The sequence below is a fragment of the Natator depressus genome, chromosome 2 (genome assembly GCF_965152275.1).
Source record: "Natator depressus isolate rNatDep1 chromosome 2, rNatDep2.hap1, whole genome shotgun sequence".
Lineage (NCBI taxonomy): Eukaryota > Metazoa > Chordata > Testudines > Cheloniidae > Natator > Natator depressus.
Genome location: NC_134235.1, coordinates 44,536,810 through 44,564,017, shown reverse-complemented (window position 1 = coordinate 44,564,017; position 27,208 = coordinate 44,536,810). Strand labels below are relative to the sequence as shown.

General features: G+C 40.1%; 2 protein-coding genes across 4 annotated transcripts in view; both read left to right on the top strand.

Annotated features, from left to right (window-relative positions):
* LRRC69 (leucine rich repeat containing 69) overlaps positions 1-27,208 on the top strand; it is a 55,066-nt gene that overhangs the window by 15,936 nt on the left and 11,922 nt on the right. Inside the window, exons 4-8 of one of the 3 annotated variants that reach the window (XM_074944115.1) lie at positions 1,260-1,455; positions 3,859-3,930; positions 10,242-10,343; positions 18,919-19,098; positions 20,490-23,874. In XM_074944115.1, coding sequence (XP_074800216.1) covers positions 1,260-1,455; positions 3,859-3,930; positions 10,242-10,343; positions 18,919-19,098; positions 20,490-20,501 — 562 coding nt within the window. In that variant the 3' untranslated portion in view covers positions 20,502-23,874. Of the gene's footprint in view, positions 1-1,259; positions 1,456-3,858; positions 3,931-10,241; positions 10,344-18,918; positions 19,099-20,489; positions 23,875-27,208 lie in introns of those variants that run through there. The other 2 variants (XM_074944114.1, XM_074944116.1) reach the window with 2 other exon arrangements.
* SLC26A7 (solute carrier family 26 member 7) overlaps positions 23,785-27,208 on the top strand; it is a 158,258-nt gene continuing 154,834 nt past the window's right edge. The window contains exon 1 of the mRNA XM_074944113.1: positions 23,785-23,874. The gene's annotated coding sequence lies outside the window, so the exon portion shown is untranslated. The remainder of the gene's footprint in view (positions 23,875-27,208) is intronic.

Sequence of the window (27,208 nt, the reverse complement as noted above, 5' to 3'; positions counted from 1 at the left end):
AGTACAGCTGCAGCACTGTAAGTGTAGAAGAGCCCAAAGTAGTTTATTTAATATGTATTAGTAGTAGAAGAGTGGATTTAAAAAATAATAAATGTTTGGAATTCAGACTGCAATTTCTTCTATGCTTTTAACGTCTCTGGCCAATTCCTTTGTTTTTGGAGCCTTTAATAAAAGCAAACAATTTGTGGTTATCACTATATACATATGGATACTTTAAAAACATACTTAAAACATTTTGGGAAAGATGTGTACAAATGGGAGAAAGTCCAGAGAAGAGCAACAAAAATGATGAAAAGTCTAGAAAACATGACCTATGAGGAAAGATTGAAAAAATTGGGTTTGTTTAATCTGGAGAAGAGAAGACTGTGTGGAGACATAACAGTTTTCAAATACATAAAAGGTTGTTACAAGGAGGAGGGAGGTAAATTGTTCTCCTTAACTTCTGAGGATAGGAAAAGAAACATTGGTCTTAATTTGCAGCAAGGGTGGTTTAGGTTGAACATTAGGAAAAATGTCCTGTCAGGGTAGTTAAGCATTGGAATAAGTCGCCTAGGGAGGTTGTGGAATCTCTGTGTTGGAGATTTTAAAGAGCAGGTTAGACAAACACCTGTCAGGGATGGTCGAGATCAGTGGTTCTCAAAGCCGGTCCGCCGCTTGTTCAGGGAAAGCCCCTGGCGGGCCGGGCTGGTTTGTTTACCTGCCGTGTCTGCAGGTTCGGCTGATCGCAGCTCCCACTGGCCGCGGTTCACCGCTCCAGGCCAATGGGGGCTGCAGGAAGGGCGGCCAGCACATCCCTCGGCCCCCACCGCTTCCCGCAGCCCCCATTGGCCTGGAGCGGTAAACCGCGGCCAGTGGGAGCCGCGATCAGCCGAACCTGCGAACACGGCAGGTAAACAAACCAGCCCGGCCAGCCAGGGGCTTTTCCTGAACAAGCAGTGGACCAGCTTTGAGAACCACTGGTCTAGATAGTACTTAGTCCTGCCGTAAGTGCAGGACTAGATGACCTCTCGAGGTCCCTTCCAGTCCTGTGATTCTGTGATTGTATGAAAACCCTTAACAATTACCCACTAGGGTTAGCTATTAACAGTTGGCCAGCATAGAGTTCAGTTTATATATAAATATGTTACTCAATATAAAAGTATATAATAAAAAATAGAAGTAATCCATGTACAGCAAATTCTACAGTAAAAGTTTAAATAAATTGATACATATTGTAGACTACCATGGCTGTACATTGAAATCCTTTATTAATTTTACAGGTTAGAGAATCTTGAAAACATGAATTTAAACAATAACCAGCTGGAAAGTGTTCCCAAAGAGCTATGTTCCTTGCAAAAGCTCTCTGAACTCCATCTATCTCACAATTGTCTCATCACAATACCTGAAGAGATTGGATACATGACGAATCTCAGAATGCTGTGCCTGTCAAGAAACCAAATAGGAGTGCTTCCTGATGTGAGTAATGTTGTGCTTTCAAAGGTAGTATTTTCTCTTTAGTGAATATGGATATCTTAAGAAACCATTTGAATAACACATTTTTAAGGGTGGAATTTTCCAAAGTGGCTTTGTGATTTGGGTGCACATGTCAGACTTTTATGACTAAGGCACATTTGATAATCCCATCCTTAGAGATATGTTGTTAAAATACTGTTTTCTTTAGGAATATGGAGATCTCAAATTTCATAAGGATTAATAGATTGGTTTCGTTATTTCTCAAAATAGGACCAAAACCTCATTAGTTAAATTAGAAAAGTAGGGGTCAAATTTTCAAAGGGCCCCAACTCAGCTTCTCTATCTTTGTGCACCTAGTTTTGGCCTTGCGACTTCTATGAAACTCAAAAACTGAAATATTCATGCCCAGAGCAGGGGAATTAGATGCTTGGCTACCTTATTTATTCACACATACCATGTGCATGTACCAATTTAGGTTTCATAAGCATGCAGAGTTAGACCATTTTTGAAAATTAGCCTGTTAATTCTAGAAAATTACAAAGAGGGCTATACTTTGAAACATACTAACTAGTTGCCTGCCGAACAATGTGTGGTTGCTCCACTAATCTCATTTGAGAATCAAGAAGAGATACAGGTGTTTAGTGCCCTTGAAATCTCAGGGCACATTTCTCTATAGTGGTCCTGGCTGAATTGATAGAAAGGTTTTGAAAGTAATTGTAAAAAAGAGTGAAATAACATCCCTGACTGCAAGGAATCTCATTACATAAAGTCTGAAGCAATAAAGAACCAGAAGCAACTTATAATGCAAATTCATTGTATTCATTGTTTTGAGATATACTAGGCAAAGACTTAAATAGACAATGTCAGCTAGCTTCATGATTCCTCAAAGTGACGCCTTTAAGAGAATATGTGGTAGCTCTGTCACAGCTGGAAAGGATTCTACATACACAGGTGGAGTATAAACACCTTCATAGTGTGTGTATTATAAAACAGAAACATAAATGTAAATACTGTTCTGCCTCTTTATGGGTCAAATACATACAACAGCATTTCTCTCAGTCAGAGTTGGAAGGCTGGGTTTGCTTTAGTCAAATCTAAATAAAGGTCTAAAATGCATTAGATATTAAATGTTAAAAGTCTAAACTCTGGCTCATTCTAGTCAGCTTCCACAGAAGAAAAGTAACCTCACATACTGGTTTTCCTCTTAACTCAAGCCCCCCTTTGCAGATGCACTAAGCCCCATTGCCTTTTGAAAATTTGGCCCTAAATGCATATCCATTGAGAAATTTCATTTTGTACTTATTGTACTTGTGCTTAGCTTTCATTTGTCATCCTGTCAAGTTAGAAGAAAAGATAAAGGACATCTGTCAGTTTAAAATAATCAAAATAAATATGTATTTTTTGCCTAGCATTTTAGTTACAAATTGCTATATTATTTATGTTAGTAAGTGAGTGGTCTTCATCTTACGTTCTCAGGAATATTGCATATACTAATCCTGCCTGTGTCTAGTAGATTGTTTCTGATTGGAATTGTAATACTTTTTCTATTACCCCTTGCTCAGCACCAGTGGACAATCAACAGTATGTGCATCAAGGAGGAGGAAATAAAATGTGGAACATTTAAAGCTTGTATGTGATGGAATTTGCTTTGTCTTGTTACAAAGAATACTGGAGTATTGGATGTACATTGCACAATGTTTGTCTTTGATTTCTGTATTCAGTTTGTCGTCTGTAAAAGCCAATCAATAAAATGAATTGATGATGGCTGCCACAAAAGAAAATGTTAAAAACATTTGTTAATACCATTGTATCTTGGCAGCTGCTTTCAGCTACTGCTTAAGTTGACATTGAAAACACTTAAAAATACCAGCAGAAACTAAAATCCTGTGTATTCACACAGATGCAAGCAATTATCTTAAGAAATGAAAATTGAGTTAGATATTGAGGGCTGGAAACCAATAGTAATTCTGAAAGTGAAGGAGCTCTATTTAAAAGTTTTTTTTTAATTGGAGATAGTCTGAGAAATGTGGATTCACATGCTGCTCAGTGTGGTAAACAGGAAAAGCCTTGATGTAGAGAAGAAGATACCGGCATTATAAATAATTCAGAATGAGGTGCGAGGGAGGATGTGTGGGAGGGGGATAAGAGATACATGGGAATTTTGAATGATAAACGCAGGTGTTATTTTTATAATACCAAAAGAATGGATACCTTCTTCCCTTTTGTAATTCATTTTCAGTTTTCCTCCTGTTTTCTCTTTTATCTGCTAACTCAGTTTCTCTTCATCAGTACTGTTGCTTCCTGATGCCTGAGACTGCTCTCTCGTCTCATGGGGATTTTAACTTCACGTTCACTGTTGTTGATATTTTTTAATTTTTATTACGTTGTTTCCCCCCTTCCATCTAGGGCCTTTGCAAACTGAGAAAACTAAGAATTCTAGATGTAGCAGGGAACAAAATTCAGATTTTCCCAATAGCAGTAAGTATTATTTTCTATATGTTATTCTCTAATATGAAATTTCTGCTGCAGATCTATTAAATGAATTATATGGGCAGCCTATGTAACTTGTAGCGATTGACAGCATGAGTTTCACAACACACTGAGTGAAAAGAAAAAAATATGTAGAGTAGTTGCATATAAACCAAACAAAATCTAATTGGATCTAGCAAAGTTATGTAAACCACAGTAGCTGTGTCTTAAACAGTCCATATAATAATAGCATTAATATAATTTTAATATTGCTAAATCAAGGAGCCAAAAGTTTCAAATTTAAAAATGTGCTTGGGAATTTCCAGTTGCTAAAGAATTTTTGTTTATATCAAAATACAATCACACATTTCACCACAATTTGTAATAGTCTGCACAGTATTATGTTAGAAGTTTTACAAAAGGTCATGACTACAGTGTTTTGATTTTAATGTTGAGTGTATTTAGTGTCATACCTGGACCAACTGATCACTTGGAAAGGGGAATAAAGATTAATCTGTAACTAAAAAGATGTAGGAGAGTCCAAACAAAAATCCCACTCATGTGGTGGGGTTTGTAGGCCACAATTTGTATGGTTTTTTGTGTCCTTTGTCCTCTGGGAATTATATAATTTGATATACCACTAACCAGTACATAAGCTCTTTCTGCTGCATTGCAATCTTTGTTTTTGGCATAGGAATCTTTTGCGTGTGTGCGTTCTTTCGTGGCTGTTTTGAGTCATGCTCTTCTTTAATAGTTTGGCTTCCGATTCTTCTGGCACTTATGAGATAGTGGGGGAATGAAATCCTTTGATTTCAACTACTCTAACTTTTCTAGGTTTCTTTACGTTTTGTTATTGCTGTGTCTATAAGATACATTATTTGTGAGTGCTGACCTGTTTTCCAGAGGGCGTTGGAGAACATCTCCTTCCCACTAGTAGTCAAATTCTGTGCGTTGTCTACTGAAAGTTACTATGTTATATTGAAGTTACTGTAAATAAAGAAATTTTGCAAAAAAACAATACATTTGGTAGAGCTTTTTTTTTTCAGTTAATGTGTGTAGGTTTGAATGTACACATGCATTAACAGCAATAATCACATAACGGCATGACTAAATTACTTTATTCTGCTCAGGCAACAAAGTAATTTAGGCGTGCCCTCAGGTGATTATTATCAGAGGACTCATTTACAGCCTGGCACAGTTTCGAAACAGCAGGAAAGGTTATAACAAGAAACTGTATGTTTTATACAGGACAAAACAAGATGGTTTGAGTTTAAAAATTTGGGGCCTGATCCTGCAAACCCTCACATGAGTTATTCTGTACTCATGCAGGAAGGCCTACTCATATATTGAATAAGCACTACTTGTTTTGCAGCCAAGGCCAAAAATCATTTCAAAATTTTCCAAAAAAGCAATGCAAAGATGAGGGAGAAAAAGAATGGGGCACTGTAATAAATATGGGCCCTACTCTGGTTGTAGAATACTCCTGTTTCTAAGAGTGTAGCAGATTTAAATAGTAGTGTGCATTCTGTAACTAGGTGGTGCTTTATGTAACTATGTACATGTTCACTCTGGATGCTTACCTCAGGCTGTACATAACTGTAGCTTAAATCTGCATCACTATAGTCTATTTTTACACATTTAATGCATATTTAGTGTTCAGTTGTGCCTGATAGTCACTGGCCCACTTTTTAGGCTAGGGTAGCGCCTACTCCAGAGGAAGTTCCAGGAGGGTATGTACCTCAAGAAGGCAAAATCGGAGTTTCCTGGCAAACAGGAGGGAGTGCGCCTAGTGCTATGCCCCTTTCAGGGATGCAGCCTATTCCACTCTACATTATCTGCCTAGGTTTCATTGGCCAGTGGTGTCAGGGTAGTTCAATAATCCCAGTTCCTCCTTACCCTTTGGTGTAGCTTGTGCTAGGACGGAACATTCCCTTTGTTTTAGTCAGTTCATGGATTGCAGTTGTGCCTAACTGCTGCACAAGCGGGCAAGGAGGCTTCTCATACCTTTTCCCATATTTTGCTAACCTGCAGAGCAGCTGGGAACAATCTGGCCCTTTATCGCACCTCTTTGGATTGATTTTAATAGCAACCCTTTGGTAATCTGAATTTATAAACATTTACAATCTAGCCTATGATCATGGATTTAGTTCTAGTTTTTGCTCTCTAGCTGATTTCTCTGCTGCAAGAATCGTTTAGATACTTCAGTATATTTTTCCACAACTCTCAGGTAAATCAGGGCTGCTGCACATTTTGCTGTTTCTGGAGTCTTGGTTGATCCATCAAAGTTGAAGCTTGGCTAAGGATCTTTGAAAAAACAGGGATGGAGCAAAGAGGGGGAGAATGGAGTAAAAGGTTCAGGGTGGGGTTCTGTATTGTTAATTTAAATTGTAAATGTGATCCTCTTCCGTGAAAAAATATTATTTTAAGGGAAATTATTTACTGATTATTTAAATTTAATTTTAAGAGTCTGAACAGTTTTAGTTTGGGTGACTAGATGCAACCATTTTTTTTATAGGACAGCACTAGGTGCAGGAGGCTCATTTCAGTTAGCATTTTCAGTACAGTATTCACAGACTAAATTACTTCTGCAACAAGGATAGCCCTTGTAGCAACAACAAGTAGCGCTCTTCCTCTATTACACGGATACAATTTATGTAACTGAACAAGGAATTCTGATAAAGCTGTAGCGTAAACATTAGCAGCAAAATTAATCTGGAATATTTCAAGGCCTTTTTGTTTTCTTTTAAACAAAGTAAGTATATATAGGAAGAACTCTTTAGTGTATAAACATTCCTTTTGTGTGGTAATATCCATTTCAAAACTTTATGACAAGGTCTTAGGACTCTTTAGCAAAGTTCTTCAGCCACTGTGGGTATACTTTCATAAAGAAATTGAGAAGAGATGTGTCAGAGGAAACAATAAGCCCATACTAGGAACTCTTAAAAAGAGAAGATGCTCTATAATCAGAGGTTCTCAACCTTTTTCTTTCTGAGCGCCCCCCCCCCCCCACATGCTATAAAAACTGCACGGCCCACCTGTGCCACAGTAACTGGTTTTCTGCATATAAAAGCCAGGGCCGTTGTTAAGGGGTAGCAAGCAGGGCAATTTCCTGGGGCCCTGTGCCACAGGGGCCCCTACAAAGCTACATTGCTATGCTTCAGCTTCAGCCCCGAGTGATTGGGCTCAGGGTCCTGGACTTCCACCCCATGTGGTGGGGCTTAGGCTTTCTGCCCTGGGCCCCAGTGAATCTAATGCTGGGTCTGCTTGGAGGCCCCCCTGAAACCTGCTCGAGGCCCCCTTAGGGGCCCTGGACCTCTGGTTGAGAAGTACTACTCTATATAACCTGAATCATGATGGTTTGCTAGGCTCTATGGGACCACACGTGATCAGAGTATGCAGTTTATTTTAACAGATACACAGACGAGCTGTTCTCGTTTTCTCATGCCAAATTGAAATTTGAATGGCGCTAAAATCGCCAAGAAGGATAGAGCTGTTTCAGCTGTGCTTGTCAGAGTTCTATCCCTGAATTCAAGAGGGATTCCCATTTTGTCACGTGATATGAGATCAGACTTGGTGACATCTGTGTTCTGGTAGTATAATTCTAATGCAGCAAAATAAGATAGAAAAGCTTTATTTATTAATGGAGTAAGTGGGAAAAAGGTAAAATAATAAGCATCTAATGATTGAAATGTTGATGAATTCCAGCAGTTTTGAGGGAAGTCTTCCCCTTTTCTCATTATCCATGTTCAGTCTATCTCTATATCTATTTCAAAATGTAACACAAGAGATAGGTCTGTTTTCTGTATAGCAGAACAGAAACCTGACAGCCTTTTGTTTTCTATGTAAGAAAACAAAGACAAAACTCTAGAAAGTGCCTTTTCCCCCACTGAGAGAAATGTTGAATCTTTTCTCTTCTGTACGTTTATTTGGCTACAAAAACCCATTAAAAGAGTTTTTGCCCAGAAATAGTTTTGGCCAAGAGGGAGATTGTTTAGCTTTCCTCAGGTTTACTTGGTGAGCCATAATTCTCATGTCAGTGTATACAGTGTTTATTAATGTAGGACATTTGCAACTTTCAGTACTTCAACTTTTCTAATTATCTTTTATATAGCAAGATAGTTCCAAAAGGGTTTATTATCCAAAATCTAAGTATTTTCATAATTTTGTTCATGTTTTCATAATTGTCCTTCTCTGGATTTTTGTTCAGTAGTCACTGGAGTAGAACTCAATTTTTCAGCTTTGTAGGACGTTTCTTCTAAAGTTTCTCTGACAATGATTATTGATTTTAATGAAATACCTAAACCAGCAGTTCTCAAACTTTAGCAACCCGAGGACCCCCATTTTGATTTACATTTTTTCGAGGACCCCCCAAGCTCCACACTCCACCTCAGGCCCTGCCTCCACTCCACCCCTTCCCCCAAGGTCCCACCCCACCTCTTCCTGCTCCTGCTCCATTCCTGCCCCTCCTCTTCCCCACCTCTTTCTGTCTCCTCCCCTGAGCACACCCCATCCCCACTCCTCCCTGGCCCTCCCAGTGCCTCCTGCACGCCGCTGAACAACTGTTCCGTGGCGTGCAGGAGGCACTGGGAGGGAGGGGAAGGAGTTGAGGGAGGGAGGAGTTGATCAACGGAGCCCGCGGACTCCAGTTTGAAAAATCCTGACCTAAACCATTTCAGCACCGTTTTCGGTGGCTGCGTTTTTAGTAAGCTTCCTTTGTCCTGGGATATCTACAAATTGTCCCAAATTAAGACCCCTTGCAGACAACTTGTTCTTAAATGCCTGTACTTTATATGTAGGCTTGGCAGAATTTTTTTTTCTTTAAAAAATTAATGGATAATATTGATTTTTATCAATTTAAATTTTCACAGTTGCAGGAAAATAGGGGGGTTCAGACATTTATTTACTGACAATAGACATTGAGATTAAAAAAGTTAAAAGCTTCATAAATTGTTAAAACACAAATTATCAACACCAGGTGTCAAAATATACAAAGTAAATATCCTTAAATCAGCAAATCATATCTGTTTTGACTATTCATTTGCTAGATCATTTGTAACAAGTCTTGTTCAAAATAAGGCTTGCCCTGAAATAAGACTTTATATTTTTCTTAAAATAAAGTCATTACTCTTAGAAAAGGAAACAAGAATGAGTACCACTGATCTTATAATAGACTTTCAGATACTCTGTTAAATTGTCCTTGAAGCTATTAACTGAGGGAACAGATTGTTATGTGCATTATTCCAGTGTGCCTATTATATGTTCCAACTATGATTCAAGAGAAGTATTTGTGTACCCGCTGTTCTATTTTACTGGACAAAATGAATTAGAGATATAAGAGCAGTACAATTTTTTAAAAAAAATATAAGATTAGCAGATTGTTCCATTTTTGTTGGTGAGGGAGCCAGAAACAGAATCTTTAGTTTTACGTGTTTTCTTTATACACAGTGAGTTAAATTATGTCATGCTTTTATTGACCTCCATGCATTTTTCCACAGCACTGTATACTTCAGAAACAAGAACTTGTTAGGCATACCATAAAACAAGTGAACAGTGAACTTAAGTTTCCGTGTTTGATTAAGCCTATTTCACTTAGGCTTTCTTAGAATCCTGGGCCACTTCTGAATAGTATATATGGGAATGATTTGTCCAGTCTCATTTCATTTTTTAAATATTTATTTAGAATTTTTTAAAAAAATGAATAAATTCTTGCTATATAAATAAATAGCAGAGACCCAACAATAATCATTACAATAGCAAACTTTTGCTTAGAGAAACTTTATACAGATCTCTCTATTTAATAGGGAGTTACTTTATTATAAAATGATCATCTTTACACTATACGTGACCTCAGTCACACTCCAAGCCTTTCACTTCCCTCTTTACCTTGAGAGGGTATTCCACTGGGATTGTAGAGTTGAATATGGGAGCGTCAGAATTAAATGCATGTGGAGAAAATCATTCCTGTTTAACAATAGAGGACAGGTTTTTTAATCATTATTTTAATAGTTTCCACTGTGTTAAATGCAGAGATTTTTATAATCTGTAACTATCATGTGATTTTAAATAATACTCTAGGCACAAGATCTCTCTTGTAGAACAACCAGTCTTGTCTGATTTACATTTTTATATTATTTATTAGCAAGAATAATGGAATATGTATTTCACTTAAATCTTGTGTGTTTTTTCCAGCAGATGAGTATATCTCCTGCTTTCTTTACATTCATATTTGTTAATTTGTTTTCCTTATTTAAATAAAAATAGCATTTGAGATTTTTGTTATCTTTTCTGACATAATTACACTATTTATTTTATTCAAATAGATGGAGGACCTTATGCTGATGGAACTTTACTGTGAAGATAATCCATTGCTCCAGAAACAGCCTGTTTCTGCCATACAAGAGGAAGAAGTTTGGTCTCTTAAGGTGAGCAATGAGATAATTCAACTAATACCTTCATAATTTTAAAAATTCAACATTTAAAATAAAAATAAAGATTGAATAGTATTCTTGTCAATCTAACAATTCTAAACAGTTTCTGAATCTCTGTTCAGGTTATTCCTTCATGAACTACATGGTTTGGTCGAATTTTCTTTTGTCTATAAGATTGTTTGATCATAGCTGATTATAACCATTGTGCTGAAGAATGTAGGGGAGGTGGAGGTGAAAAGATTGAAGGGAGAACAGATGAGGGCATTGGCATTTACTTAGCAACCTTTCATTTACGTTTTCATATTGCTATAAAACAAAATTCTGCCCTGACCAAGGGTTTTATGACGGCAACCTGGGAATAGCAGTTTAGGCAGTAACAGTAGATGATCGTAATGGTCACTTCTGGCCTTAAAAATCTGCTTCCAGTTTGCTGTTATATGATCCTTAGTTATTTGACTCAAATGCAGGCAAGATACTGAGCTTTAATCCATAGCAGGTACAACTCACTGTGTGACAGCATCATTCATCTCTTTTTGTCAGCTTATTTTTTTCTTTGGAATTGTAAGGCTGCTGAAGGATGTTAAATGATGATATTGAAGCTGCTAATTCCAGCCATTACCCAGATTCTGTTCACGCCTCTCAGAAGAAAACTTGGCTGTAGTGGTTCATGTGTTAATCATCTCAGATAAAAATTTTTATAAGCAACTTAGGCATCATTCATTTTCATTGAAAATGGGAATTAAGTTCCACTTAGGTACTTATGAACATTTTACCGATCCAGGCGAAAGTACTGTAATTCTTTCTCAATATGGACATGAGAGTGACAAAAGTTGCGGGTAGTACACAATTTGGTGGCTCTTCTCTGAAGTTTTATGTTACTAGCATTCTTCAGGAAATCATTCTCCATTTTACTACCACTGTTGCAGTTTCACCACTAGTAACTGGTATAAACCATCTGCAGGCATTTTTGTCACTCATTTCTACCTGCTCTGAGGTACACTGGAAGTAGTGCAATGGAATGAGATCTCTTGAAAAATGCTGGTGTAGATGCAGCCAAAGGTCCTATGCCAGTGCTCCCTAACCTGTCCTGGCACTCTGTGCACTACTGGGTCTAATTCATAGTTCTAATGTATAAAATCCTCAGTAGGCTACACCCAGGTTAACTCAGACTGCTTCTTGGTCAGGAACCCTACACTATAGCTATCCCTCACCAGTTATCAGAACGTTGATACAGATTTGAGAAAGTAGAAGGCAAAGCCTTCTTAACCTCAGGTCCAGGACTGTAGGACACCCACTTACAGGAGATCAGAGAATGCCAGCTCCAGGTTACACTGCAAGGCACATCTCTTTGCAATATAACCCCTCTAAAACCAGAACAATAAAAAAGTTTGTGATGTACTCAAAACTAGCAGCTCAAGATCAAGCAGAACAGAGAGATGACGACATGCTCATGGGAGGAGATTTGAGAACATCTAGTTTAAGTTGGAGTACTTATTGCCCAAGGCAGCTCTTAACTGCATTTTTAATACTTTTATGCTGCTTAGATAAGGCAGTGCTAAGCAGCTTATGAATGCTGGTAAATAACCCTGAGCCAGCTTCAGTGTGTTGGTACTAAATCTAAGTCAAAGAGATGTTTGCTGTGACAAGTATCTTCTTGTTATAAATGCTATTTGTAAAATCTGTTTAAAATACAAGAACATATTAAAATTTTAATGAATTGTCAGTCTTTTTTGTTCTCAAGGATGGGGGAGGTTCTTACTTGGCATGCACTCCAGCAAACTCCTATTGATATCAGTGAGAGTTTTTCTTTAGTAAAAACTGAATGAAAACAGAGCCAAGACCTTGGGATTTGGCCCCAGTGGTACCTGTTACACAGCCAGGAGTTTGTTTTGGATGAAAGCACAATATGCTCAAGGCTAACACATGTACATGATTTACATCCATACTCTTGTTGTAGGTAAGATCAGATTAATTAGTTTTTACCTCCAACAAGAGCAGGTTCTTTGCAGTGGAACCGGGTAATAGAACTATAGAGTTCTTTGGCTGTGTCACTGAGCAGTCAATCCTACATATTTGTCGATTTCTTAATTTAATTTCTATCTAATTACAGTACGTAAAAGTTAATAATTTACTGTTTTCTCATGCAAACTGTGGTGGGCCTGAGGTTTTTATGTAATAATTAGGGCTGTCGATTAATCGCAGTTAACTCACACTATTAACTCAAAAAAATTAATTGTGATTAATCGCAGTTTTAATCACACTGTTAAACAATAGAATACCAATTCAAATTTATTAAATATTTTGGATGTTTTTGTACATTTTCATATATATTGTATTCTATGTTGTAACTGAAATCAAAGTGTATATTTGTGATTATAAATATTTGCACGGTAAAAATTATAATAAATAGTATTTTTCAGTTCCTCTCATATAAGTACTGCAGTGCAATCTCTGTCATGAAAATGCAGCTTACAAATGTAGATTATTTTTGTTACATGACTGCACTCAAAAACAAAACAATGTAAAACTTCGGAGCCTACAAGTCCACTCAGTCTTACTTGTTTTTCAGCCAATCACTAAGAGACAAACAAGTTTGTTTACATTTACAGGAGATAGTGCTGCCCTCTTCTTATTTACAGTGTCACCAGAAAGTGAGAACAGGCATTTGCTTGGCACTTTTGTACCCAGCATTGCAAGGTATTTATGTGCCAGATATCCTAAACAGAAGTCTTAAAAGAGCAACACTCTGATGCGGAAACTACTGACCCTGAACCACCAAAAAAGAAAAACAACCTTCTGCTGGTGGCATCTGACTCAGATAATGAAAATGAACAAGCATCGATCTGTACTGCTTTGGATTGTTATCAAGAAGAACCCGTCATCAGCATGGACCCATGTCCTCTGGAATGGTGGTTGAAGCATGAAGGGACATATGAATCTTTAGTGCATCTTGTGATGCCTGCTACAACAGTGCCATGCGAACACCTGTTCTCACTTTCAGGTGACATTGTAAACAAGAAGCGGGCAGCACTCTCTCGTGCAAACGTAAACAAACTTGTTTGAGCGATTGGCTGAACAAGAAGTTGGACTGAGTGGACTTGCAGCCTCTAAAATTTTACATTGTTTTGTTTTTGAGTGCAGTTTTTTTGGTACATAATTCTATATTTGTAAGTTCAAATTTCATGATAAATCAATTGCACTACAGTACTTGTAGTAGGTGAACTGAAAAATACTTTTTCTTTTGTTTTTTTACAATGCAAAAACTTGTAATCAAAAATAAATATAAAGTGAGCACTGTACACTTTGTATTCTGTGTTGTAATTGAAATCAATATATTTGAAAATGTAGAAGACACCTCAAAATATTTAAGTAAATCGTATTCTATTAATGGTTAACAGTGTGATTAATCAAATGATTAATCGTGATTAATTTTTTTAATCGCTTGACAGCCCTAGTAATAATTGTATGATGTACATACAGTAACTGTATGTGAAGTACTTAGTGAGTGAGTCACTATGTAGCTATATTGGGTTATTGAGTTTTCCCATATGAATATATTGGTTTAGTTTAATAGAGGCTGTTGGAAAAAAGAGCAGGAAGCACTAGAGAAGTAGCCTCAACAAACACTTGTGGGCTATTACAAGACAATGGTTGAGCTATTAGGACTGAAGATGCTACTTTCTGTCAAAGTCACATGGCTGTTTTGCCAGTGCTGGAGCCTAGAGATCAAAGGAATATTACACATTTAAAAAACCTGGAAAAAGGGAGGGAGTTGTCAGTGAGCGACTCCTGCTGGGAACAGACTGACACAGACAGGTCCTTGCGGGCATGTCTGAAGGCTTGGGGCCTTCCCAAGCTTCCACGGAATGGTAAGCCTTAGGGAGACGCCATGTGTCTAGACTGTTTATTGTTTTAAGATCTTTTTCTCTGAAATGCTTTCGTTATAAATAAACAATACGTTGTTATAAGAAGGCTGTCTGGTCCCTGGGTGCCACTGATCATAGCTCCCAAGGAATAGAACCACAGACGAGCAAGTCAGGCTTCCAGAGGTGGTAATGGTTTCACCACGCAGGGAAGAGAAATAAAGCTTCAGTCATTAGTCTTTTAAGATCCTTTCCTCCGGGCATGTGTTATTGTCCACAAAACAGTATCAACTGAGAAACAATGTGCAGTAATTCCCATAGGCTTTTTCTGCTTTAACCAGCCAGGAGGGGAGAGGACACAACCTTCCAAGTTCCTCTTTGACCCAGTTTCTCCTTCCTTTTATACTCTCCTCCCCACTCCCTGCAGCCATATGCCAGCAGGAAGACCAATAATACCATTGTCATGATGGCCTTTGCTCAATATGATATATTTGCATATTCTTTTTTTTGTACATGAGGTCCCTTGGTCTTAATAAGGAAATTTAGGAATATATTTAGTAATACAAATATTAATTGTTATATAAAGAAAGCATTGCAATGCACCAGCCAAAAAGAGTAATTGTTTATCTCTTGGAAACTTACTAAGATTACTTATGTGAAAATGTTAACTTTAAAAAAAAATCTAGTGGAGGATATATCAAGAATAAGCTGGGCTTCTGATGTGCAGCAGATGACTGTTTTTTGTAGCTTTTATAAAATTGCTATTGTAAGCAGGGTCTGAATGAGCTCTCCTCTGACACCTAGTGATGAGCTTGGGGAAAAGACTTCAAGAACAGACTGTATTTGCATAAACACAACTACTCTGCCTAGGTGTGCAACAGAGGGAACTGCTCTGCCAAAATGATCAATTGTGGCTGGTGTTGGGTTACAAATCACTTTTAGTACTGAGTGTAGGGGTAATGGAATGTTGTTATCCTGATTGTTTGAGTAAAGGGCAGCAGAACTGTACTTAGCCTGCTCTGATTGAGGGGGTCACTCTCAACTAAACCTCACTAGCTAAGAAGGGGATAGGGATGCCAAATCCCAGTGAAAGGCAGGGAAGTGAGGACAGGTGTTTGTACCTGGTGGTGTGGGCTCTGCCTAAAGAGTTGTAGGCATCATTTGACTGTCCCCCCCCCCCCCCCTTCACTGTTTAAAGGTGTAGGCCTGTCTTGTCATAAGTAACTTGCCTCATTTCTTAGTAAGCTTGATAGTGAAGGTGAATGGAAGGGTAAGTTGTAAATAGGGGCGAGACAAGCAGTATGCTGGAGTCAAAATGTCTGTTCTAGCTAAGATAAGCAGTAACAACCTGATAGGCATAATGGACAAGATAAACGTGGAATATAAAGAGCAGGAACAGCATATGGACAAAACATGCTATACAGGGATTGGTTCCTGCAAAGTAACCAATCCAATCCAAAACGATGTGATGTAATGTATAGCAAATGCAATATCGTGTGTAAATGTATATAAAGGAAGAGGTTTTCTGTTTAATTTTGGATGTGTGGTATGGCCTATACCCACCCCCTTATGCTTGAGTCTGATCAACTCAGTGTAGCCTTGCTGTATGCCAAATAAAGGAACCTGAGTAACGAAATGTTGAGTTGAACTGAGAATTTTGGATCCCAGAGAACTGGATAAAGTGTTCTCCCAGAACTGGACAATGTGTTCTGGCTAAACCAAGTGGAAAAGGTCTTGGAGGGAATCCCAACAAAAGGTAGAATTGATTAGACTCAATTGAGAGTTTTTGTTTTGTTAAGTGATTAGTAGACCTGAAATCACTGATAATCAGGTCTAGCTGCTGAACCTTAGAGCTGGTGAGGGACAGTGTTGCGGTGAAAGAGACAACCCATCCTGCAGTGAGGTTCACCACTGCCTGCTGAAATCACTGAGAGCTGGGTTAACTGGTGGAACCAGTAAAGAGTGGCAGCAGCAGTGACAGAGTGAATGGCGGCAACTGTGAGTCAGTTGCAGAGGCGGCAGCAGCAGCTCAGTCATTGCTTGACACTGGCCCCCTGGGAGGGAGGTGAACTCACTCTCTGAACTCTGGGCCTTTGCTGACCAAAGATAGCAACTGAGAGCAGGGTGCCGTGGAGGGAGAGCGCAATGGCAGATTAAAGGAACATTTGTTGGACTTTTACACCACAAGATGAGAAACTGAGGCAAAGGATACTGCCCAATATACTTTGGGGTGGGTGTTTGTTCATGGTCACGTGCTTTTGAATTGTGGTTGTGGTGCTTTTCCAAATTAATGCCAGGTTCCTTTTCCCTTTTTATTAAAAGTTTTCTTTTGTTATACCCAGACTCAGTGTTTGCGAGAGGGGAAGTATTGCCTCTTAGAGGCATCCAGGGTGGTGGTAAATTTTCCCAGATTACAGGGTGGGGTCTGGAGCCAGTTCTGTTTTGTATTGTTAAGAGGAACTGCTAGATATTGAACCCAGACCTTGGGACTGCCAACTCCACCTGGCAGAAGAGTTACACTACAAATATATTAGCTTACCCTTTCAGTTTAGTAGCAAAATAATCTTCATCGTCAAGGATTTCAAAGACTAACATAACATTAACAAAGGCCTATAAATCAAAGTAATTAAGCTGTGATGATTAACTTCAGTAAAAGTTTCAAGGACTTGAACAATCTAGACTATTGAGTAGTGTGCCACCCTTGTCCTGTAACCTTGGCTGCCTTATGATGCTTTGATGAAGGAATTCCCACATGGGCTGCTCACAAACAGCCTTCCAGCATGCAAGCCACACCCTAAGTGTTTGCGAGTAACTGCAGCTTGCCAGCCACATTTAAATTACTCTCTGGCTCTCACCAGTCTTCGTTATACTGCAGTTGTCCCCAAACTTTTGAGGGTTGTGCCTCTCCTTACTCCTGTTGGTGCCAGCCAGGGCTGGGAGCAGGGCCGCAGCTCAGGGGGCAAAGAGGCTGAGGCTGGGACCACAACTGGGGCTGGGAGTGGGGCTGGGGACAGATCCAAGGGTGGGGATGGGAGCGGACCCACGCCGAGACTGGGGCGGGCCAGGAGCCGGGGACGTGGCTGAGAGCAAAACCGGAGCAGAGTTGGGGGCGGAGAGGGGTTGGGTGGCACTTCCTTCCACCACCCGTGGAGGCTAGCCCAGGCCCCGCTGCGTACCCCCGAAGGTTCCTCTGCCCACTAGGGGACCTGTGGTCTAAGGAAGTCTTAAGATAGTTTTAGTCCATTCATAAAATAACCATAATTTTCTCAAATACTAAATCTGAAACAGAGGGAGGGAGGCCATGTATTCTCAGAGTACATTATCTCTTGATAATGCTCATTTTGCTTGTCGATTATCAGGATTCTAATACATTGAATTGTACTTCCTCTTCATAATGATGGATTGAAATGCTCTTGTGTCCCTAAAACTCATGATTTTATGAGATGGTGCTGAAAAGTCATATATGCCGTCCATTCAGTGCACTAAGAATATTAATGATGCATGAATAGTTGGGAAATTACAAGTTACATTAAAATCAAGTTGTATAAGAATTTTATAGAAGTCTATTTCTTGGAAAAGAAACAAGTGTACTTTGTCTTAAAGGCACAGCTATAAAGAGAATGATCTTATGAGGACTGGCCAGTTAGACTTTCAAGTCCACATTAATATCTGCACAGGACAAATATGCTGTAGTTTTGGTCAGATTTCTTCTTTGATACACTTGTATATGAGTATCTGGAAAGTCCTTTTAGGCTGAGCATTATATGAACAAAGTAATGATTTAAAGCTTGCTCTAGTACACTTTGCTCCACCAGAATCCCCACTGAAATTCAGTGAGAGTTCTGCCTATGTCCGGATTGCTGCATTAGTCTAAGAATGCAATACTTGAACAAAATTTAGGAAGTATTTTAAGCATATAACATATCCTTTACATTTAAGTTGAATATTAGGTGATGAATGTAGACAATAAAAAATATAGTAAGTTAAGTGGTGACTTATACAGTGCCATAGATGTGCATGACCATGTGTGGAACAATAAGACAGTCCTTGCCCAGAAAAATGTGCAATCTAAATTTTAAAATAATCATGATGACAAAGGGATTTGGGGGAAGGGAGGAAGCTAGGAAAACAGAGGACAAGAGCAATGTAAATAAGATGAAGCAATTGCTTGATGGCTCTAGTAGGGGTGTGTTTTGTAGATTTTCTTTGCTGTTTATAAACAATTTTTTAAAATAATCATAGTAATTTTTAAAAAAATTCCTTAATTCCTTTTTGTGCAAAAGTGACTGACTGTGCTAATGGAGGTGGAAGGGTCATGCATGTGAGAACACAGCAGGATGTAAGAGGGATTTGCAGTGTGGGAAAGAAGAAAAAAATGAAAAGGGGAGAGGGAGAAAGTGAGAAATGTGAAGACAAGTTCAGGTGGCAGCAAATTGACTGAGCAGCACAAAGTTAATGAACTGAATAGCAATGGCAAAGCTGCAGTGGCAATGACATTATGGACAGTGCAATTAATGGCAGCAGCAGTACACGTAGTTCACCATTGTTCTAACTGCTAATTGGTATTTAGGTGCATAACATGATTTCCAGTGTTGGGATTAGTCATCATTCAGTTTTAGGTGGCAAAACAGTATTTATTTTGACCTAATACCACATATTGTGAAAATATTTCAAGAGTTGTATTCTGTATCTGTTAAATTATCCAGGAAATAGCGGCAAGATTTATTTTCAGTCAGTTAACCAAAGAGGACTCCATTCTACATACTGCAGTAAAGCAGAACCTGGAAGCATTCAATATACTATCCAAAAAACAAGAGTGTGCTCAGTGTGGGCAAGGATTCCTGAATATGTGGCTGGAATGTGTACGTTTTGTGAATGTAAGACAGGTAAATCACCCTTTTATGAATTTCTCCTAAAATTAGAGGTCTTGCTCCTGCCTGAAGATATGTAGTAGCATAAAATAAACTCAGTTGTTTCCTCTTCACTTGAAGATCTCTGAGCTGAAAAATCATGTAAGAATGGGTTCACAAGCACAGGAAATGATTTCTTTACAAAGTTGGTGTAGAGCTGCATATTTGTAGGCAGCACTGAATCTATAGTCTGTCTAACACATGGTTGCAGGAATACATTGCTCCCAAGTGATTTGGTCATTTGAAGATAAGAATCTTTGTGGATACTGTCATAAATATAAAAGGGAAGGGTAACAACCTTTATGTATGCAGTAACGTAAAATCCCTTCTGGCCAGAGGTACAGACTTTTTTTTTTTTTTTTTTTTTTTTACTTGTAAGGGATTAAGAAAATCAAATAACCTGGCTGGCACCTGACCAAAAGGACCAATAAGGAAAGAAGATACTTTCAAATCTGGGGGTGGGGAGAGGTTTTGTTTGTGCTCTCTTTGTTTTGTTCCCTCTTGGGACAAAGGGAGAGACCAAGCAGGTAAACCAGCTCCTAAAAAGATACCTGAAATGGTACATCTAAAATTACAGAAATTGTAAGTAAAGGCAAGGAAATGCATTAGAGTATCTTTTGTTTTAGCTTGTAAATTTTCCCTATGCTAAGAGGTAGTTTTATTCCTATTTTTTGGAACTGTGAAGTTGTGTCCAGAGGGCAGTCCTCTGTGTTTTAAATCTTTTATTACCCTGTAAAGTTACCTTCCATCCTGATTTTGCAGGTGTGATTCTTTTACTTTTTTCATTATAATAAAGTTCTTCTTTTAAGAATCTGATTGGTTTTAGTGTCCTAAAGATAAAGGGTCTGGTCTGTACTTTTATTAAAGGCAATTGGTTGGTATATTATTCTCAAGCCTCCTCAGGAAAGGGGGTGAAGGGGTTGGGGGGGCGTATTTTGGGGAAATAGGGACTCCAAGTGGTCTTTTTCCTGAATCTTTGTCTAAATCACTTGGTGGTGGCAGCAGTCCAAGGACAATGAAGGGATTAGTTCCTTAGAGAAGTTTTTAACCTAAGCTGGTACTTATAAGTTTAGGGGGTCTTTCATGCGGGTTCCCACATCTGTACCCCAGAGTTCAGAGTGGGGAGGGAATCCTGATGTGGTGGCAGCGCGGAGGGATCATTTTGAACCAGAAGCACAGACCTCAGGATTTTAAAAAGGACACATTTTTTTCCTTTTAGCTACTTGAAAACCAGAGAGGTTTTTTTTTAAAGGACACTTTTTTTTTTAAAGCTGAGAGCAGCTGGAGGTTTTTTTTTCTTTGCCTAATGGCAGAGGAGTTAAGCTATAGCAAGAGAATTCACAGGCTGGTTTTTTTTTCTTTTCTAGCTCTCGGGCTAGGCTGCGGTAACGCCAGGAAGGTTAGCAAACATGACAGAAAGCGAGGTCCAGAAAAAACTGGAATTAGCCAGATTGGAAGCTGAGGAAAGAAAGAAGGAACACGAAAGACAACTGGAATTCAAACAGATGGAAATTGTTGCAGAAGTGGCCAGAGAGAAAGCTGCTAAGGAAGAGAGGGAAAAAGAGAGGCAGCATGAATTGGAGGAGAAGGAAAGAGAGAGGCAGCATGCTCAGAAGGAGAGGGAAAGAGAGAGGAAGCATGAACTGGAGGTGATGGAGTGGGAACGACGGAACCCTTCAGCAACTGGCTCCATTTCCCCAAAAATCCACAAATGGGAGTGACTATGTCCACAGTATAAGGAATCCAGTGATATTGCTGAATATTTCATCATCTTTGAGAGACTGTGCACGCTCCATGCAATTCCTGAAGATCCAAAAATGACCACATTGACTGGGTACAGCAAAATTGACTGGAAGAGCTCTGGACATATTCAACAAGATGCCTATTGAGGATGCTTCTGACTATGGTAAATTTAAGGATTTGGTTTTAAAACAATTTCAAATTACACCTGAAACTTACAGAGTAAAATTTAGAGCCCTTAAGAGAGGGACTTAGTAATGTGGCTTATGTAAACCAGATGAAAGATCTGTTAGATAAATGGGTCAAAGGAAGGGGCGTAACTAGCTTTGAAGGAATATGTGATTTGGTTGTACAGGAGCAGTTCTTGACTATGACCAATGATGATATAAAACAGTGTTTATGAGATAAGAAAATGGACTCAGCAGAAAGTCTTGCGTCTTATGCTGATCAATACGAGCAGTCCCAGACCACCAGACAGGCGGGGCAAATCGGAACAAAACGGGTGGAGGTAGCAGAGAGGAACAACCCTGGTCGCAGTTTGGGCGGATACCAGAAAGGACACCCCGAGACCATACCATACCACCAGGGGCAGCCCAAGGCCCCACCTACACCCCAAAGAAAATCCCAGACATCCCACCACACCATTCTTCAGCAACCCACCTCACCCCAGTGACCAGTCAGCTGGGTGATGTTTTAGATGTAACGAGCTGGGGCATGTAAAGGCCAACTGCCCCATGAACCCCAGCAAATTGCAGTTCATTGCACTGGGGTCACACCAAAGGTCCTCAGGCTCAGAAGCCTCCCAGGTACCCTCAGAGTGAAGGGAAACTATGAGTGTGGGTGGGAAGAAGGTTATTGCGTGAAGGGACACTGGAGCACAGGTGTCAGCTATCCACCAATCCTTAGTGGACCCCAAATTCATCAACCCAGAGGCCCAAGTGACGATTCAATCCTTCAAGTCAAAATCTTTTGACTTGCCTACAGCCAAGTTGCCTGTCCAGTACAAGGGCTGGTCAGGAATGTGGACTTTTGCAGTCTCTGATGATTATCCCATTCCTATGCTGGGGGAAGACTTGGCCAACCATGTGAAGCTAGCCAAGAGGGTGGGAATGGTCACCCACAGCCAGGCTAAGCAAGTCTTCACACCTAGCTCTGTTCCTGAGCCTTCTAAAAGGGCCCCGTCTGTGTTACCAGAGACCCAGACTGAGGTGGAGGAACTGGACCCCATGCCAATGTCTGTGACAGATGTAGCGGATCCAGTCGCAGAGACTCACCCAGAGCCTGTCCCAAAACCGGAACTGACAGAGCACCAGAACCATTGCCAGCACTGAATCCAGTGCTTGCAACCCCAACACCAGAGGACACCACCGAGCCTGCACTGGCAGCAGCAGCTAAACCTGTGCAAGAGGCTCAGCTGGAGCCTAAATTACAACCTAGTGCACCAGCGGAAAGCGGTTCACAGAGAACGGAAACAGCCCCATCCCCTGCATCGCTTCCAGAGGAGCCAAGCCCAGGTCCACAATCCAGTGAGGAACTGATGCCCCAGCATCAAGGGAACAGTTCCAGGCAGAGCAGGAAGCAGATGAAAGCCTCCAGAGAGCTTGGACGGTGGGCTGGAGCAACCCACCGCCTCTTAGCTCTTCTAATCGATCCCGGTTGTTGTAGAAAGAGAACTTTTATACAAGGAAACTCTTTCTGGTGGGCACCAGGAGGACTGGCATCCTCGAAGACAGTTGGTAGTTCCAACTAAGTACTGGGTAAAGCTCTTGAGCTTAGCCCATGATCATCCTAGTGGCCATGCTGGGGTGAACAGGACCAAAGACCGTTTGGGGAGGTCATTCCACTGGGAGGGAATGGGCAAGGACGTTTCTTCCTATGTCCGCTCTTGTGAGGTGTACCAAAGAGTGGGAAAACCCCAAGACCAAGTCAAAGCCCCTCTCCAGCCACTCCCCATAATGGAGGTTCCATTTCAGCGAGTAGCTGTGGATATTCTGGGTCCTTTCCTGAAAAAGACACCCAGAGGAAAGCAGTACTTACTGACTTTCATAGATTTTGCCATGCGATGGCCGAAGCAGTAGCTCTAAGCAACACAGGGCTAAAAGTGTGTGCGAGGCATTAACAGACATTTTTGCTCGGGTAGTTTGGCCCTCCGACATCCTTATGGATTCGGGAACCAATTTCATGGCAGGGATCATGAAAAGCGTTTGGGAAGCTCATGCGGTGAATCACTTGGTTGCCACCCCTTACTACCATCAAACAAATGGCCAGGTGGAAAAGTTTAATGGAACTTTGGGGGCCATGTTACATAAATTCATAAATGAGGACTCCAACGATTGGGACCTAGTGTTTCAGCAGTTGCTCTTTGCCTACAGGGCTGTACCACCATTTGAACTTGTGTATGGCCGCGAGGTTAAGGGGCCATTACAGTTGGTGAAGCAGCAATGGGAGGGGTTTATGCCTTCTCCAGGAACTAACATTCTGGACTTTGTAAACAACCTGCAAAACACCCTCCAAGACTCTTTAGCCCTTGCTAGAGAGAACCTAAAAGATGCTCAGGAAGAACAAAAGGCCTGGTACGTTAAACATGCCAAAGGGCGTTCCTTCAAAGTAGGGGACCAGGTCATGGTCTTGAAGGTGCTCCAGGCCCATAAGATGGAAGCTTCGTGGGAAGGGCCATTCACGGTCCAAGAGCGCCTGGGAGCTGTTCACTATCTCATAGCATCTTCCACCTCAAACCTAAAGCCTAAAGTGTACCATGTTAATTCTCTAAAGCCCTTCTATTCCAGAAAGTTAAAGGTTCTTCAGTTTGCAGCCCAGGGAGGAGATGACGCTGAGTGGCCTGAAGGTGTCTACTATGAAGGAAAAGTGATGGTGACGTGGAAGAGGTGAATCTCTCCATGACCCTCGAACGTATGCAGCGACAGCAGATCAAGGAGCTGTGCACTAGCTTCACACTGATGTTCTCAGCCACCCCAGGACGGACTGAACGGGCATACCACTCCATTGACACAGGTAATGCTCGCACAATTAGAGTCTAACCTTACCGGGTGGCTCCTCAAGCCAAAACTGCTATAGAATGGGAGATCCAGAACATGCTACAGATAGGTGTAATCCACCCCTCTGAAAGTGCATGGGTATCTCCAGTGGTTCTAGTTCCCAAACCAGATGGGAAAATACGCTTTTGTGTGGACTATCGTAAGCTAAATGCTGTAACTCGCCCAGACAGCTATCCAATGCCATGCACAGATGAGCTATGACAGGTACCATTTCAACTTGTACATTATGAGTATCATCCTTCAGTGTGCTAAGCGCTGCCAGAAGAAGAAGGGGCTCAGAACCTTGCAGTGTCGGCCCTCTGTGAAATCTCTTTCACTGTAAACTTTTCTGCATTTCCCAATGCCGTAATGAACTCCCCCAACAACTACAGACCATCACAAACCTTGCTACTTTCCACTCCAAATGCAAGCAGCATTTCTTTGACCATGCGCCTTCTCTAATATAAACACAGAACAACTGGTATATTTATATTTAAAAAAAACCAAAAACCCAAAAACCCAAACTAAAAAATAAAACCCGACCTACCAAACTAAGAGAGTCCACTGCATATGTATCTCCCTCTGGGGAGAGGACGACAGAGCAAACAACATGTGACAGATGTGTAATGCGCTATTGGAAGGCACTTGGATCCTACAGTATGAGCATGGTATAAGAACCTGTATAGAATAGAAAATAGATACCAGGAGGAGACACACTTAAGGGAAGACTGTGGTTAAATGAAAAAACCTGTAGATGTTTTAGGACACAACGATAGTATTCTAAGGGATTTGAGGTAATGTCTTCATTTTAATTAAAGATAATCCAGAATTCCAGATTCTCTCATTTGATCTGACCTGGCAGTTCAAAGTGACCACGAAGTCACCAAATCTGTTGGAGGATTCCCCCAACTGAAGTAGAATTGCTGTAGCTGGCTGCCATCCCCCCTTCTATTGCAAGTCCTGGTGAAGTGCAGGAGTATGTCCAGGGTTGTTCTCTTATCCTTCAGTCCCTGGCTGCTGGATGGCCTTTGAATTCCACAGTGACCCAGCATATATTAGAGCAGCCCCAGGGATATTCCCTTTTGTACTATATTCAGTAATACTTAATCAACTCTGTGTTGATTCACTTTGAATGTTTGAAAAGGCTTATGTGTTCTATGCTTAACCTCTCTAATTCATTTCTTAGCCAAGATATAATATTTAGCTCTTTGAATCTTTGCACATAAATCATTCTACTGCAAAACATCTCCACTAGTCTACAGCAGTTAGTTGTCTCGTGTCTGCACTGGACTCAGGGCCTGCTGAAGTTGTTGCATAAGAACCCATCTGGTTGGCCCCAACCCTTTCTTGTCATACCTGCCCAGATGTTCTCCTTTGACAGCAATATTACATAGCAGTAGTAATCACTTCCTTCCTAAGGAGCTAATTTTTACCACAACTGGGCAAATGGCAAGCTCTTCCTCCCCCCGCCATCCCTTTTGGCTTTTTCACTTGAATTTCATTTTATTTTTGTTTTTATTTTCTGTCGCTCTGTATTATTTCTCTCTCTTCAGCAGCATTGCACCTCTAGTAGCAATTGCAAATTTCATTAACATGTTATTTTCTTCATCTTCTAGACTAGTGGGGAGGAGATTAAATAAGACTGGACCTTGTAACACTGACCTTTGCCACATACTGCTGGGCACCTCACTTAGCCAATACACTGTTTTTTTTAACTCTTTATTTCAACCAGTTTTCAATCTTCATGACAGAACTACCATCCCAACAAATTCGGATTATGTTCTCATGACACATTTTTTAATACAGTATCAAATACTTTACTGAAATGCTTTACCACCCACTTGTAGCTAAACTACAGCCACCAACTCTATTACACATAAATCCCTGTGGTAGTGTGCCTCAAACCTTCTCTGAAAAGAACTCTGAAATGCATTCGCTGTCCATTCAGTCCTCAGCCTCTGCTTAGACTGCCTGCAAGAGTTCCAACCATATGATTTTTTTTAAAAAACAGACCTTTTCCATTAGGAACAGGACTTGGACCAACAAACAGATTTCACATAGGCCAACACCTTTGGTTGTAGTAACAGCTTTCAGTTATTACTGACTTTGGCTGTCATGAAGCCCCAGTGACTGAGAAGTAAAAGGCTCTGAATTCCATTAGCAATTCCCTGAGCCAGCTAGCCCTCAGGATATGTATATGTTCATATATATATATGAACATTTCATTTCTTTTTGTTGTTTATCTTAACTTTTCCCTATATCCTCTTAAAGTCATGGAGTTTAGAGAATAAACTACTTTTGTGTTGGATAATGAACTTTCAACCCTGCATTAAATGATGTAATATAATTAAAAACTGCTCTCAAAACCTATCAAAATAAATATGCCTTCCTCCAAATGAGTGTGACTTGGATGATCAGTATTATGGAAAAATAAATGAAATTTTGTAATGCTTTGTAACATTTTGTAAATGTAATTCAGTAACACAGCTGAGCAGCAGGAAAGCATACATCACCTTAATTTATATTGTTAATTCTACTAATGATTTACAGCATAAAAGACTTGCTTAAGAGCTAAAATTACCTGTCTGAGTTATACATAATACAGTCAGCAGCTGAAGTTGACAACTAAATAGACCAAGTCACAAAACTGTTGTAATGTATTTGTATATGTTACAGCTTTGTATTTGTTTATTGCAATATATAATTAAGCACAAAAGGAGGACAAATTATACAGAATTCCTAATTAACCATGATCTAGTCATGAACATGTGCGTACTGAGAAGTATGACTAAAATTCACTAATAGTAAATATACAGTATTTTATTTCATCTGCATAGCTGCGTTACGACTTGCTCTCTTTTGTTCAAAAACATTGACAACTAAGGGTATGTTTACACTATGAAATTCGGTTGATTTTAAAGAAGTTGATTTTTAGAAAGCGATTTTATACAGTCAATTGTGTATGTCCCCACTAAGCACATTAAGTCGGCGGAGTGCGTCCTCAATACCATGGTGAGCATCGACTCATGGAGCAGTGCACTGTGGGTAGCTACCCATAGTCTCCGCTGCGCATTGGCATTCTGGGTTAAGCTCCCAATGCCTGATGGGGCAAAAACATTGTCACGGGTGGTTTTGGGTACATGTCGTCAGTCTCCCCTCCCTCCCTCCCTCCCTCCCACCCTTCGTGAAAGTGATGGCAGACAATCGTCTTGCGCCTCTTTTCTTGGGTTACACGTGCAGAAGCCATAGCACAGCAAGCATGGAGCCACTCAGCTCACTGCTGCTGTTGTGAACATTGTAAACACCTTGCG